Genomic DNA, 15,807 nt, shown 5'->3' on the forward strand with positions numbered 1-15,807 from the left:
AGATCTAAAATATTTTGTGGCACCAGGCCCTGTTTAACTTTGAACATTAAAATCGCTATGTCTTGCTTTCTACGATTAGCTAATGTAGTCATTTTAGCGCTAGCGAGTAATTCTAGACATGGTGAATTCCAGTCGTTATATACTGCTCTCAACCCTCTCTCGTTCACTCTCTCCAATTTATTGCTGTCAGACTTTCGGTAAAAATGTCAGGTTAGTCGCACAGTAACTAAGGTGTGGCAAGATTGCAGCTTTATATATTCTTAGCTTGGCTGTAACTGGGATTAGCTTGCGGAGACGCATGAGAACTCCCACGTGTGAGCTGGCTTTCTTACAAGCCATAGAGATATGCTCTGAGAAGGTCATTTCTTAGTCTACTGTAACGCCTTGAAGTGTCATGGTGTCCGTAGTCTTGATGTTAACTCCATCAATCTTCACAATGTCTCCAGCCGACGGTCTTGTTGCTTTTCTGGAGATTATCATAGTTTAATTTTTCTTGGGATTTCCGGCTAGGATATTGTCCTTGTACCAATGAGATGTTCTCTCGCCATCAACTTTTAATGCTTCCAGAGCTTTATCAGGCTTGTGGTGATTGTGGTATAGCTGATGGTCATCTGCATAAACAGACAGCTGACTTTCCCTAGTTATAAAAAATAGGTCATTTTGGTAGATGTTCCAAAGTAAAGGACCGAGCTACGATCTCTTCGGGCAGTCCCTTGTTACCTCCTCGCATCCACTGGTAACGTTGCCTAACTGGTAACGTTGCCTGTTTTTACGTTCAGTGAGATACGATCTCATCAGTCCGGGGGCTTGCTCGCTCAATCCATAGGCTTCTAGCTTGGCGATCATTAGCGTAGGATGTAACGAATCAAACGCTTTGCTTATGTCCGTACTGAGAATAGCTGTCGTGTGACGGTTGTCCCTTGCTTTTCTCCAGTCCTCAACAAGACGTATGAGGGTTGTTTCGCAACTGTAAAGTTTCCTGTAAGCAGACATAAATGGGTAAAAAATGTTTTCAAACTTGGCTCCCAGCTGTTTCCCAATAATTTGTTCAAAGATTTTGTTCCACAATTGTTAGAATAGTAACCGGTCTATAATTAACGTTATCCTGGGGATCTTCTTTCTTGAATATCGGTACCCACTCGCCCTTTTTCCAGTCACTAGGCCAAACGCTGTCGCTAATCACGATACGTGTTAGGAGGGCGATATCTCATTAGCAACGAGTTTTAGGAATCTTGGGGGAATGTCGTCGTACGTCGTACTTTAAGTGGATTAATGCTCTCCAAGGCCTCCCTAACTTCACTGTTCGTAATTTCACTGAAATGGAACGAGTTACGCGCGGGTCGTTTGGATGATATCATGTCCACACAAATGTGTTGTTTACAATCCTCCTCCTTTAGATTTTTTGCCCTTTCTCCACCTATTCCGTTTGCCACTGCCCGCAACATGTTGGTCCTGAGAGATTTCGCTATCAATATTTAGGGAGATGCTCGTTTCATCCTTAGTCTTTGAGCTAAGGAAAGGTTTAAAAGTATTGAAGAACTTTCGTGGATTATTATTTAAGTCCTGCGAGACTTGTTTCCAATACTCTTTAATAGCTTTTCGCCTCAAGCTTGTGGCCTCATTTCTCCATTTCTTCATTAGTTCCCAAGCAACCTCGCTCTTTTCCTTCCCAAACTTTCTTGCATACATTCGTTTATTCTGGATTGCCGCCTTCCACTCTGGAGTCATATATGGTACGTCTTTCTTTCTGACCCTCATTTTCTTGGTAGGCAGTTTAGATTCCAATACATAGAGGTGACCCTTTCCTTCCAGTCTGTGTATAACTGGTCGACCGTTCTAGTGTGCGTAAATGGAAAATCAATTTCTTCAATGTCTTTTTTAAGCTCACTTATGTCTAGGTTCTTACTCCTGAACTTAATTACTTTTGATTCATGTTGTTTAACTGACTGACACACAAAAGCGTATACAAGGCCAAACTCTTTCACTCCTGGAAGCCTATAACTCCTGAACTTAATTACTTTTGATTCATGTTGTTTAACTGAATGACACACAAAAGCGTATACCTTCCTGTGATCACTTAGGCCAAACTCTTTCACTCCTGGAAGCCTATAACTCCTGAACTTAATTACTTTTGATTCATGTTGTTTAACTGACCGACACACAAAAGCGTATACCATTCTGTGATCACTAAGGCCAAACTCTTTCACTCCTGGAAGCCTATAACTCCTGAACTTAATTAATTTTGATTCATGTTGTTTAACTGACCGACACACAAAAGCGTATACCATTCTGTGATCACTAAGGCCTGGAAGCCTGGACATGTCCTTTTCATTTGTTAAAATAACGTCAATCAACGTCTAAGACGTTGGGGTTACTCGCGTTGGCTCGGTGATTAGGCACGTAAATTGATTGATTTTTTCTAAGTCTATTAAGAATTTGCCTTCCCTTTCTCGTGGCTTGAGTCTGTCCAGATTTAGATCTCCTAGAAGCGCCAGAGTTGGACACTGAGCTATAGCCCAAGAAGTGACATGATTTAGCTCCTCCTCGACATTATAGTAATATTCAGCCCCTTCTTTCCGGGGGGGGGGGGGGGGGGGCTGTATATTCCTAACACCATGACACGTTTTCCGCTAAAGTTGACTTCGAGAGGTAGGACTTCAATCGTTTTATAGTTTTTGCTCGGCTTTATTTTCTTCGATGGTAATGAGGAGTGTACATAAGTTAAGATACCCCTCCCCCTTTTACTCTATCTTGGCGATAAATACGATAATCTGGTATCTTGAATTGAACGTCCGGATATGAACTGTCGAGTTTTGTTTCGGTGATGACAAAGACTCCCATCCGCAATTTCTCATTCATTAGCAATACTTTGTCGAATTTATTTTGTAGACTATTGATATTTAGATGGGCGACAAAAACTTGACTAGGGTGTGATCTTCTAACCGCCGTCAGTTCTTCCAGGGGGTCCATGAGCAACTCCACGTCCGGCTCCTTATTGGGCAAAGATGAAATGTCTAGATTGTTTTGCCCGTTTAAGGGAAGCTCCGATAGTATGCACCTCCGGCAGGTCCAAGAGCGGGGATTCCGTGCGCGAATGGATTTAGAAATGATAACGGAGACTGCACAGAGTGCATGCGTCAATCCTTTACACAACTCGCAAATAAAGCGTTTATGATTTTGTCTCACGGTCTTGTCATCATTTTTAATGGGAGAGCTCACTATACATACAGCGCTGGAACCAAAAGTATGGACAGCACTAATGTATTCGCATAGCTTGGAGGCCCACCATCAAACATTGACGAAACTGCAGTCATACTTGTATTTGTATCTTAGTTTGTGCGTGACCTTAGCGAGACAGATTCATTTCAATGTAAGTTTCTGTCAGTCTCAGCTAATTCAAACTTGATGCAGAGTACACTCTTTTTTTTAACCTGTTTTTATAAGAGCTTCAGGCTGAGATTTCACCAAATTTTAAGAACATGCTAATGCCGAGGTCCAGATAGCAGCAAGAAAATGGTTTTTTAGTCTTATGTGTTCTAAAATGCAGACGTTCTTATAAAAAGAGTGTAGCGTTTTTATTTCGTCAAATCTCCTGTATGAAATAAAAGCATAACAAAATGGAAAGCGCTTGAAGACTAGCTCGTTTTATTTTCGATGCTTCCCATCTTCTTCGAGTTAAATCCTCAAAGTGTCTTGCATCAGTGAGCCGATAATCGGTCATTGGCCAAATTGGTGGAGGGCCTTCGAAAATATGCGAATAAATAATTAGAACTGCAAGGGCGGTAGGAACAGTTCGTGCGCTACGGGGCAGTAAATTATGCAACACGTAGCTTGACAGTGTTTTCTAATCAAACATCATGGAGAGTACGTCATTGCCTCCCCTTCCCCACTCACACACAACAGTTTGACATGCAGGGGAGGGGGGTGTCTGTCTCCCCGTAACTTGAATTTGAAACAGCGACATTCAGGCCATATAGACCGTTTTCACGATGTTGCGCGCGCATCTAAAATGCCACAGACTGGCGGGCCACAGCTGATCTTAAATGGCATACAAAGTAGAGTTTACAGACGATGCTATAGAAAAAGCCACCAGAGTGCTTCTTTTTCAGAGTTTTGGCGCTAGAGTCTCAAATTCTCCTTTGTCCGCATCATTTTGGATCAGCATTGGCCCGCCAGTCTGTGGCATGAAAGTGCAAGCAGATGGCGCATCACATTCATTCTATTTTGTAGGGAGTCTGGGGTTCTCCCCAGAAAAAAAAAATGAAATTCCACTTTTAGGAGGCTCGGAATTCGATCAGAATACTTATTCAAAAAATAAGGCCCTTCCTCCCTAAACCCTGTATCAAAATTCGAGGCCCTCCCCCAAATCGATGCTAAAAAAATCGCAGCTCTGCCCCAAACATAGCAGCTCTCCCTCCAGTTAAATAATGACCTTTCTCTAAAGGAATTTAGCCAACAAACTCTGTTACTACACTGCTCTTGAAACTTGGGCGGTTTTTACCTTTATGTTATGTATAGTCCAGACATGGGACTCTCTTTGCGCTCGACATTCCGGCTCGCGTGAAAGAGGGTCCAGTATTTATTGCATGCTCATGCACGAAAATACACCGCATATATGCGGTGTGGCCTGGTTGCTTAGTTCAAGATGGCTGCGAAAGGGACGAGCGAGGGTTTATTTCAGAAATAATACGCTGATTTTGGTCGTAGGTAAATACTTGATTGTCAATCTTTTCTGAGAACAGAACAGATGATAATTAGAGTCTGGAAAATATATAAATCAAAGAGCTTTTCCGTTTTCGTTATTTTCACGCGCGCGCTTTAGGCAATAGCGTCATTTCAGACGAGCGCGCGCTTTTTTGGAATTTGATTTTCAATCACATTTAATCGCGTTTCTATAGAAAACAAATCCCAAGCAGTTCGCTGATATTCCTTCACATGTACAAAACATTCTTTTCAACTTAGCGATGATCGATTTTCGGAGCTCTGTACTCGACAAGGTCTAGCGGGAATCGACCCTCCTTTGGCACGTCCGTTATTGCGCGCGCTCGTTTTTCGACTTTTGCCGTGAAGGTCGCTGATTAGTAAATGTACGCGCATGCGCATGCAATAAATACTGGACCCTCTTTTACTCGAGCCAGAATGTCGAGCGCAAAGAGAGTCCCAGGTCTGGACTATGTTATGAATTGTTCAAGGTGATAGTCACGTGATGTTTGACGTCATCGGTAACGTCGCAAGCAGTCGTGAAGCTTTCTATTGAAATTATTGAGCGATAAATCTATATATTATATCTAAAGTCGGGTCGATTAATAAAGAATGATGCAATATTATTTGCAAAGACACAGCCTATCTTCACTACTTTTGAGCATCATTTCAAACTATAAATATTCACAGAATTAATAGAATCTCACCAAAATTTCACGAGCTCGTTGCTCGAATTTCATTGAAAAAAGACAATAGCAACAAGATGCGTCGAATCTCGCACAAGGCAACGGTGCTTTTTGTATGCTCCGCGAGCATACATACAGGAGCAAAAATTGTAAGGTTGTGTTAGCTTACATTTTGTTTATATTTTGCCTAGAGGTTCCTTGCATAATATAAAACAAAATAAGCTTTAGTATTTTTTGGTAGATGATCCGTTCTTGAGATATGATTGAGCAAAGTTGCCTTAGATAATGAAAAAAGTAGCAATTTCGCCCAAAATGGGCAAATTTGCAATATCTCAAAAAAGGATTATCTACCCAAAAATACTAAACTTATTCGGTTTTATATTACACAAGGAAAATCTATGTAAAAAAATCAAGCGAATATAATCTAACACAACCTTAAAATTTGAACTTTGACAATTTTTTGCTACTTGTCGCTCCGCGAGCGCTTTTCGAAAACCATCTCTCTCTCACACATCGTCGGGAGCCCTGTGCTCGAGAGCATCCTAAGGGCCTGGAAAAAAGAAAAATAAAGATGGCGGGCGACGGTGAACGTATGCAGCATTTTAAACTTTCCCAAGAGGTATTTTAAACCTTCTACAGCAAATCTTCGAAGTCAATTTTATTCTAACTATGATTCTTTTGTAGATTGCTGACCTCAAGGTTATAAAATCCGAGTTAGAAACGCTTAGACCAAACAGTGTAAGTTTTTCCCATGCGCGGGGCTAGCAAAAAACCATGTCTCTGAAGCATCCAATGGTTTGTTTTTTGTCGATCTTACATGTGATCTCTATTGTGCAATCAATCTTTACACAGTAAAAAAAGTTGTGATTTGGGTTGAGTTTTATTCTTAAAGACGATCGAACAATAATTTCAAATAGTTTCAATTGAAATAAAATTGAGTATAATCAAACAACTGTGGAACACATTTAAGCGTTTGATTTAAGTATGTTTGATTGGCCAAAAAAGTCGCGAATTCGGTTTTGTTCTATTACAGAACATAAACCAATCATGTGATTGCGTTTGGTTATCTTTTGTAGTTAAAATATTGGGTTAGTGTAAAGCGTCTAAAAATATATATTTTTTTTGTTTTTACCCTTAGCGAGTCTATGTCAAAAATGATGGTGGTAATATTTTCTACAAGGCAAACAGAGCTGAGACGTGTGCAAACTATAAAAGTGAGAGTCTTACTCTAGGCTATTCTGTGTGACAAACTGTGACAAATACTGCCAAAAAAATTTCAATACAAATGTGAAAACAGCTCTGCATTCATTTTTTTTAATTAAATGTAGGCCAATGTCTTGTCATTACAGGTTCTCTCAAGTTGTTCCTGCTTGTTTTATCATTTGAGTCTCTCAGGAGTCACGGTCTATACAAATACAAATCCTGGAAGAACTAAATTGACTAAAGAAATACTTAAAGAAACTTGTGACTTTCTTGACTTTGATCTATTGTATTGCATATAACGTTAATCTCCTTTACAATATTATGACAAATACTTTTTTAGAATAAGTAGGTGACATTTCTCTTGATAGTATCCTCTGAAGAGCTATGTGTCTATAACATTTTTTGACTGTGATAAATCTTATTGTCATTTTAGAAATTCTTGCTGAGAAAATGAAGGAAAAAGAACATATTGAGAACCTGCTCATGGAGAAGCTATAATATTTGATTGTTGTCTGGACGACTCAGTTCCGCAAGCAATGGTGAAAGATGCTTGGGTCCCTAAATAGGGTAGAGCTAGTAATTACTGATATGACTGGAAAAAGTACAGACAAGCTTAGAAGACCAAGGTGGTCTTTGTAGGCTATATGGAAACATGGATGTATGTATGTGGTATGCCTCAACAAGCCTACAATGAGCCCTTCACCAGTTCTCCAACAAAGGGCTCAAAATGTGAGCAGAAATACTCGTTTTCCAGAGGGGTTCTACATAACACTTCTACCCTCTGTTACCCATGTACTACTAGAATCATCGGTAACAACATCTTATAAATCAGAATTGAGCATGTTAATTACATGTTATGTATACATTGCCCAAAATGAATGGTTGTTCTTGCTTCATGTGGCAAATTTGTTCTGTATTCAAATTCCCTACTTTCTTATGATGTGAGGGATACTTTATTTAAATTCATGCTGAAAAAATGTTTGCAACAAAGTAATTTTAGGCATTGACTTACTGTACAGCATTAAAACCATACTGTACAAAAGATGACTGATTTGTTGGATAATAAGGGAGTCATAAAGAAAATTATAGCTTGATCTAGTTCTTAGCATTTGCCAAAATGTGACAGTTCGCCGGTAAAACGCTGCCATTTCAAAACAAAAAAAGCTGGTTTAACCGCGCGGTACTGGAACTAGTCTTGTGTTTTTCAGCACTGTCTAGTAGTAGTAGCTTTATTTTAAGAGGGTAACACTTAAAAGTGTGAAAAGTGTGATACACTTATAAACTTGTGGCCCTCCGTAAAAAAAAACAGCAATCAAATTAAAATAATTATAAAAATCAATAACAAAACATATAATATTCATAGTTAAATAGATTGAAAACCAAGTCCGAAGCTTGACATTGGGAGATAGTATTGAAAGCCGCACTGGATGACCGCGTTTTCAATTTTCCCGGTAGGTTGTTCCATGGTTTCGTCGCTGTCACCCTAACAGTCCCCCCCCCCCCCCCCCCCCCCCCGTAAACTCATGCGAATATTTTGGGAAAATGAAATTGACCCCACCACACCTAGTATTTACATTGTGTACAGAATTGTTAAATGGAAAATCTCTGTCACGCAAAGGAGCTGTTCAACAAATAAGTAAATAAATAAGGATATCGTTAGAAGAGAGAGTATCGTAACATTTAACGTAAGGTTTTACTATTATACTGTATGATAGAGAAGCCACCAAAGAAAAATAACGCAATCTGTAGTTGGCTAACCAATGGGATAACGCAATCTGTAGTTGGCTAACCAATGGGATAACGCAATCTGTAGTTAGCTAACCAATGGGATAACGTATCTAGTTTATTAAAAGGGTCACGGTTTGTCTTATCTATTGACATTCCGGGCCTAGCTGGATCTGTTTTCCAGTTCAAGTGATTCACTTCCTCTAAAAGTTGATTTCCCATCCAATCCCACATAGAATGTCGGACGAGAAACTGCATGAAATATTTAAATCATTTTGCGCATTTGGAGCTGGCTGTAAGGATGCACAGCCACTCATGGATAACGCTAAATTCGCCAAACTCTTCCGAGATCTAAAGATCTACGACAAGAAATTCACGCAAATTGATAGCGACATCATTTTTAATAGACCAGAAGTTAAATCGTAAGTATTCTATTTTTAGTTTATATGAATTACCACCAATTCTTTATTCATTTTTTTATTCCACAGGAAATCTGAGAGGAAAGTTAATTTTAGTCAATTCAAGGCCGCGTTAAGTTTATGCGCCGAGAAGAAGTATGGTAAACGCGAAGATGTGATCAAACTGGTTGATAAGATATGTGAAGGAAAAGGGCCTGTCGCAAGCAAAACCACGGTAACTTTTACTTATGACTGCTTACTTTCTAATTCTAGATACACAAAATGCGTTGAAACAAGAACGTTAAAAACGCTTTTTGTTTCTTTGAAACCTGAAGTTAATATATATATATTTTCAAAATTCCCATACTAGATTTTGGTTTATTTTCACCCCAAAATGCTAACGTCTCGTTGGACCCCATATTTGTATCAGCGTCAGTATAAGAATTCTTATATTTATCTGATATAACAGAGACTGTTTTCTTTGTTAATGTAAGAATATGGTATCTGGCTCTTTCGCTTTCTTACTGTTACCGCCACGAGGCTAGCTTTCTCAGATGTCGTGAATACCTTTTGGCAATCTTGTGGTAATGTTGGTTATAATGCAGTGGTTGTGTGGTCACTTGAAAACAGTTGCTGAACACAACAGATGTTATTTCTAGAAATACCGACTTATTTGTTAAAAAGAAATCTGTGCATGTGCTCTCATTTATTTATTTATTATACTATCTATAAATGATATCATTAATAACATAATTGTTCGTTCATTGTATTGCTATTTATAGTGATGCTGAGTACGTTACTCTGTTTCTTTCAGTTTCATGCTTGACGGTTGATATCATAACAGTTCGTTTGAGTCATATCTTAAACCACCTATACTGCTACTAAGTTTTCACATTTTAAATCTAATCTCTTTAGATGGCATCTTAGCTATGACTTTCGTGGCTACAACCAAATACTAGACTCCTATCAATTTGACAGATATCGCGTGATCTTTTGCGAAGCTTTTTACCTTTTCATTCTTTTCCTTTCCAGAAAGTCGTGAAAGCGGGCGCGGTTGACCGTCTTACCGACACGCGAAAGTACACCGGTTCCCACAAGGAGCGATTTGATGAGACTGGGAAAGGGCGTGGCATCGAGGGGAGGGTTGATAGAGACGCCCATGCCGAGGCGGGATATGTCGGAAATTATAGGGGCAGAGATACGTATGACCAGACACACTAGAAAAGCTCAAGCTGTGTGAGAATACAGAACGCAGACAAAGGGTGTTTTTCATGGATTCAGTATAGTAGCGGGAGCTTTGACTATAAAAGGTTCTTCGAGTATATATACTTTTTTATTACTAATATTTAATGCTAAGGTTGGAGCCAATAAGTAGTTGTTCTAAAACTATTCAACCCTTGGTGTGACTTTAATAACGCATGTATTCTAAGGTTGTACCAAGCCCGCTTATGTCGCTTTGGAAATCGATCCGAGTCTCATCGCATCGACTGCTTTTCGCAAAATCATCAACCAAATTTTACCATGATTTCATGATTCATTATCCTTTATAAAGCTAACCAGTACTGTTCGAATACCAAGAGTTAATAAAAGGCTTAAACATGCAGACATTGACTCGCAATTTCGCGTATAGTCTTTCATATCAATTATTTGCATTTGAAGAATTACCTATACATTCCGAATTCGCCGTTGACTTAATACATTTTATAGTTTAGCGATCCCTCCCTCTTCATTTTAACGTTTAAACTCCCGCCCCTCTAAACTTCTTTCATGCATTCTTTCTTATGCCCGGACCAAGTTTCCGAAGTAATCAACCAACTCCACTGATGCCGGGGGGCGTAACCTAGTCACGGCTTAGGCCTGGTGCACACTAGTGACATAACGACATCGGCGCGCGCACTCTGTTAAGACCGACATAACGACATTCGTTATGCCCATGTCGTTATGTCGGGCTTACGTCAAAATGTCGAACCATTCACACTTGAGCATCACTAGTGTGCACCAGGCATGGGCATTCGTGTTTACATGATTTGTTGTGTTTGCTTTTTTTTTTTGGTTGCTGTTTGTTCCATGTACAATCAACATGCAAAGGTCATTTTGTTTGTTCGTTTATTTGAACAATATGTATTTGGTGGATATGTTAAACAGGATTTACTTCAAGTTGTGGCATCAATCGGTCCACCTAAGAGAAAAACGAAAAAAAATGGTAAATTTAAAAGAATAAAATCATAAACCTGATATAAAACCTGATATAATTTCTTTTCAAAAGACTGTGTGCACCAGTATTCTTCTTCCACGTCCATGGAAAAATCCATGTTAACGAGCGCTCGTATCCACGCGTTTCAAAGCCATAGAGTGTACGTTTTCCATAGAATGTCACTAGATATTACCCCCTTCCGCTTACCCTATATCTAAATGGTTTCTGTTTACCCCTTCTAAAATACATCATTTTAGCTTTCTCATTGAGTGGACATAGAAAATGGTCGACTTGATGGACTCCGAGTATGAGCTTTTTCAGTGGAGGAGAGGTTCTAAATTGTCACCATGCCTCACCTCATTGGAGGAGATAGACTTGATTGATGACATCAGTGCCCCCGACACCGCTCCAGCAGAGTTCAGACTCGCCGTATTTTGCGTAATCAGCGTCCGATGGTCCCACCCAGCACTCTCCGTAGAACTGAATGGCGAACTTTGAATATCTATGAATTGACATAAAGACTTGTTGAGGGGCGGATCTAGGGAAGGGGTGGTGGGGGTTGTAGCCCCCTGTACGAGATAAAAAGTATGATAAGTGTTACGTCAGATGGATAATAAGTGTTACGTCAGATGGATGATAAGTGTTACGTCAGATGGATGATAAGTGTTACGTCAGATGGATGATAAGTGTTACGTCAGATGAATGATAAGTGATACGTCAGATGGATGATAATTGATACGTCAGATAGATGATAAGTGTTACGTCAGATGGATGATAAGTGTTACGTCACATGAATGATAAGTGATACGTCAGATGGATGATAAGTGTTACGTCAGATGGATGATAAGTGTTACGTCAGATGGATGATAAGTGTTACGTCAGATGGATGATAAGTGTTACGTCAGATGAATGATAAGTGTTACGTCAGATGGATGATAAGTGTTACGTCAGATGAATGATAAGTGATATGTCAGATGGATGATAATTGATACGTCAGATAGATGATAAGTGTTACGTCAGATGGATGATAAGTGATACGTCAGATGGATGATAAGTGTTACGTCAGATGGATGATAAGTGATACGTCAGATGGATGATAAGTGTTACGTCACATGAATGATAAGTGATACGTCAGATGGATGATAAGTGATACGTCAGATGGATGATAAGTGTTGCGTCAGATGAATGATAAGTGATTCGTCAGATAAGTGAAAAGTGTTTCGTCAGATGAATGATAATCGTGACGTCAGATAGTGATAAGTGATACGTCAGATAAGTGAAAAGTGTTTCGTCAGATGGATGATAATTGTGACGTGATAAGTGTTACGTAATTACTAACATACTGTGATAAGAGTAAACGCGGCTGGGGTTTAATTAATTTATTAAAATCTGCCACAGATCTAAATTACAAGTGAATTATGAATAATAATAAAATACGATAAAATGAATAAACCCCCACTTGGGAGGGTGGGCGTGGTAAAAAGCTAAGAGTGCTCTCAGTTGAACAGGATGGTGAACTGAGCAATCACACCACATGCTTGAGATTAAATATCGTATAACCTGGCATTACCAACATGCCATTCTCATTGGTGTACTAATTGATCTACGTTAATAATTACCCATTGACAGGTCGAAATTAACACAGATGAATAAGAAGTGTTACGTCAGATGAATTATAATTGTGACGTCAGATGAATAATAAGTGTTACGTCAGTTAAATGATAAGTGTTGGGTCAGATGGATGATGTGTAACGTAAAATGAACGATGAGTGTAACGTCATATGATTAATAATTGTTACGTCAAATGAATAATAAGTGTTACGTCAGATGAATGATAAGTGTTGCGTCAGATGGATGATGTGTAACGTAAAATGAACGATGAGTGTGACGTCAGATGAATGATAAGTGCAACGTCAGATGAATAATAAGTGTTACGTCAGATCAATAATAACTGCGAAGTTAGCACTTAATAAGTTTAAGCCTCTTTTATTTTCTCCTTCAAAGGAAAAGTAAGGCAAAAGTATTATAGGTTCCCACAAGATCATCCAGCACCATCACGAAACATGAAACCAGCACAATACTGCTGTGAGTTACCCCAGCAATGTTCGAGTTTAAATAGGCGGCTATTCTTCTTGCAGCTTATTGTTTAACTTACCCCGCTTCCTTGGCTTCCTTTTCACATTTGTCGACCACACTGGTCTTCATGTCGCTCCACACTATCTCTGATCGGAGGTTCTTTATCATTTTTGGAAATACCCTGTTGCTTCCCTTGTCTTTAAAGCAGCCAAGGTTCTTGTACTTAATGGCACCTCCATTTTGATTCTCTAAAATTTTGACAATTTGAATCAGCAAACCCTTTCTTTATTTTCTAATGAATAACCTATTTCGGTACCAATAATGGCACTATTTTCTAATGTATATATTTTAACAGAATAGTTTTTATGCAGGAGTTATATGTCAGGGTTTTATCAATGAGGCTATTTACCGATTTTACAGTGTTTTCCTTAAAAGTCATCGCCGCATTCGCAACGATAGCCGCCATCGCTGTTCACACACTTCCCTCCATTCTTACAAGGTTTCGTTGTCATACACTCATTAACGTCTAAAACAGTCCAAATTATTGTGTCATAGGAAGCTGCAACAAGGCAAAATACAATGTACAAACAGTTTGTAAAATAAAAACTTTCAAAAGAAGCTGTGACAAGGCAAAATCTCCTTGTTTTTTATTTTCTTCTATTACCATTTTCACAGTTTTTTTCCGATAAATCCCTCAGTGCACTTGCGCGTGTAGCCGCCTTTGTTGTTGATGCAACTTGCACCGTTCTTGCAGGGTTTCTTTGTTACACACTCATTTACGTCTGAAACAGTTTGTAAAATATTAACTTTCAGAAGAAGCTGTGACATACAAGGCAAAATCTTTTCGTTTTGTTCTTATTCCTTACCATTTTCACAGTTTTTCCCGGTGAATCCCGAAGTACACTTGCACGTGTAGCCGCCTTTGTTGTTGATGCAACTTGCACCGTTCTTGCAGGGTTTCTTTGTTACACACTCATTTACGTCTGAAACAGTTTGTAAAATATTAACTTTCAGAAGAAGCTGTGACATACAAGGCAAAATCTTTTCGTTTTGTTCTTATTCCTTACCATTTTCACAGTTTTTCCCGGTGAATCCCGAAGTACACTTGCACGTGTAGCCGCCTTCGTTGTTGATGCAGCTCGCATCGTTCTTGCAGGGTTTCTTTGTTACACACTCATTTACGTCACAGTTCTTGACCCGGATGTTATAGCTGTACCTACAACACTTGTCCTGCCAGTCAAAGCACACCTTGCGATAGACCACGCCCTCAGCCACCTTGGGGTGAGTACCATTGAGCCATCCAGGGGCGTGCGTCTGGCATCGGTTCTTTGGCACACAGGACGAGGCTATTGCCGTACCTGCATCGCCACTAAAGCGATACCAGGCTTTTTCCTTTTTCATTTCTACCCGGTCACATTTTGGATGGAAGTTCCGAATGAAATTTTGCGATCTTTGCCGCTGAATGTCTTGTAGGATTTACATACTGTTGAAATTAGACGAATTCAAATTTTGTTGTCACACAAAAGTTATCGTTTGAATGAAATAACAGACAGACAAACTTTTTCTATAAACTGTCTTCTCCCCCGGTTATTCAATTCAATTAAATTTTATTCGAATTAACAAGCCAAACCCAACCGCGATTAAACTTTTTTATGTTTTATTTATTTGTTATTTTTGAGTAGCTTGTAATGACTAAAAAATACATAAGATAACGACAAAAACAGTAAACCTACCGTCCGTAGCCTTCAAGCTGATTGAGATCTAAACGTGCCCAAATGACAAGATAATTCAAATTAGTTATGTATAAATCAGTTTTGATAAAAGAATAAGTGATCATTTCACGAGATGATATTAACAAGTTCAAACAATTATCTTATAATCGGTAATGTAAATATGTTAAGACGCCAAAGAAAAGACGTTTTTATTACACGCCATCCCTGCCATCGAATGTCATTCAGCCCAGCAAACTATCAGAATACCTTTTAATGATTCTGATGTGTGTTCTGATGAGCCAGGATAACGTTAAAAAAGTCAACACAGTTAACGGAGATAATCGATGTTTATTTTATTGGACTAAAATTGCTTTTTAAATTTACGGCAGCTGCTAGACAATTTATTAGCCGCAATAAACACCTTCCAGCTGATTTAATTGGTTCCATTTTTAAAGAAAAAGACACTGGCTAAAGCCACTAATATGGAGAGACGTAGGGCCTTTCTGATGCCCTAACTTGTAAAATATGATGTGTAATACACACTTTGCCATATAGCTACTTTACTTAACTAAATAACAGAGTAGCGAATACAATAAGTGCGCACTTCATCGTGATAAAATCTGCGGAAAAAGCCATCATTTTTTTTTAGAATTTTATAAAAGCTTAAAAAAAGTATTTCGAGACTTTCATTTCGTCAGAAACACTCACCAACCCTCATAATAATCACAAACGAACCCAAAAAATTAGATAAAAAGGATGAATAAAAAAGAATTTAAATTCAGTTTTTTTTACAAAAATTTAAAAGGACGAAGGAAAATGGCACACAATCAATAAAAGAGTCCTCGAATTTACTATTATGAATTGTTATACTTCAGCTGCGAACGAGATATAGGACCAATTTTGTGTTTCTTGTTTAGCATGACGTGGGGCGTCGTTCCCAAAACTTGAGCGCATTTCATGTCCTAGGCCTCGGATGAAACCATACCTATTTGGTGTACGTACCTTCGTCACGTTTGCTGAGCTGACTACCAGGAGAGATTTACCGCAAACTGAACCAGCGCGCAAATCAATTTGCTGTTTCTCTCTTATATATGCCAATCACCCCAAATGAG

The 15,807-nt window shown here is 38.9% G+C and overlaps 2 protein-coding genes and 1 long non-coding RNA gene across 3 annotated transcripts; 2 read left to right on the plus strand and 1 right to left on the minus strand.

The window, feature by feature from the left end:
* Window positions 1-5,927: 5,927 nt before the first annotated feature.
* Window positions 5,928-7,931, plus strand: LOC116604280 (ASNSD1 upstream open reading frame protein). The gene is made up of 4 exons (XM_032366445.2): window positions 5,928-6,006; window positions 6,072-6,125; window positions 6,526-6,601; window positions 7,024-7,931. The coding sequence occupies exons 1-4, from the start codon at window positions 5,959-5,961 to the stop codon at window positions 7,086-7,088; spliced, it is 243 nt and encodes an 80-aa protein (XP_032222336.2). The 5' UTR covers window positions 5,928-5,958; the 3' UTR covers window positions 7,089-7,931.
* A 160-nt stretch (window positions 7,932-8,091) lies between these two features.
* LOC5521249 (tubulin polymerization-promoting protein family member 2) lies at window positions 8,092-10,331 on the plus strand. The gene is made up of 3 exons (XM_001641008.3): window positions 8,092-8,737; window positions 8,804-8,948; window positions 9,746-10,331. The coding sequence occupies exons 1-3, from the start codon at window positions 8,553-8,555 to the stop codon at window positions 9,932-9,934; spliced, it is 519 nt and encodes a 172-aa protein (XP_001641058.2). The 5' UTR covers window positions 8,092-8,552; the 3' UTR covers window positions 9,935-10,331.
* A 435-nt stretch (window positions 10,332-10,766) lies between these two features.
* Window positions 10,767-14,162, minus strand: LOC5521133. Its single transcript, XR_007307051.1, has 7 exons — window positions 14,051-14,162; window positions 13,850-13,966; window positions 13,648-13,765; window positions 13,393-13,509; window positions 13,063-13,231; window positions 11,115-11,409; window positions 10,767-10,892 (listed from the first exon to the last, which is right to left on the minus strand). It is a non-coding gene; the product is annotated as an uncharacterized LOC5521133 (long non-coding RNA).
* Between the last annotated feature and the right edge of the window lie 1,645 nt (window positions 14,163-15,807).

This window comes from Nematostella vectensis, chromosome 2 (genome assembly GCF_932526225.1).
Source record: "Nematostella vectensis chromosome 2, jaNemVect1.1, whole genome shotgun sequence".
NCBI classification, from domain to species: Eukaryota; Metazoa; Cnidaria; class Anthozoa; order Actiniaria; family Edwardsiidae; genus Nematostella; species Nematostella vectensis.

Bases quoted from the DNA above. Each gene is read 5' to 3' on its own strand.
- LOC5521249 (XM_001641008.3), top strand. From the start codon at position 8,553: ATGTCGGACGAGAAACTGCATGAAATATTTAAATCATTTTGCGCATTT. The intron at 8,738-8,803 runs GTAAGTATTCTA...TTTATTCCACAG, and splicing joins AATAGACCAGAAGTTAAATC to GAAATCTGAGAGGAAAGTTA. The intron at 8,949-9,745 runs GTAACTTTTACT...TTTCCTTTCCAG, and splicing joins CTGTCGCAAGCAAAACCACG to AAAGTCGTGAAAGCGGGCGC.
- LOC116604280 (XM_032366445.2), top strand. From the start codon at position 5,959: ATGGCGGGCGACGGTGAACGTATGCAGCATTTTAAACTTTCCCAAGAG. The intron at 6,126-6,525 runs GTAAGTTTTTCC...TTTTACCCTTAG, and splicing joins AAACGCTTAGACCAAACAGT to CGAGTCTATGTCAAAAATGA. The intron at 6,602-7,023 runs GTGAGAGTCTTA...TTGTCATTTTAG, and splicing joins GACGTGTGCAAACTATAAAA to AAATTCTTGCTGAGAAAATG.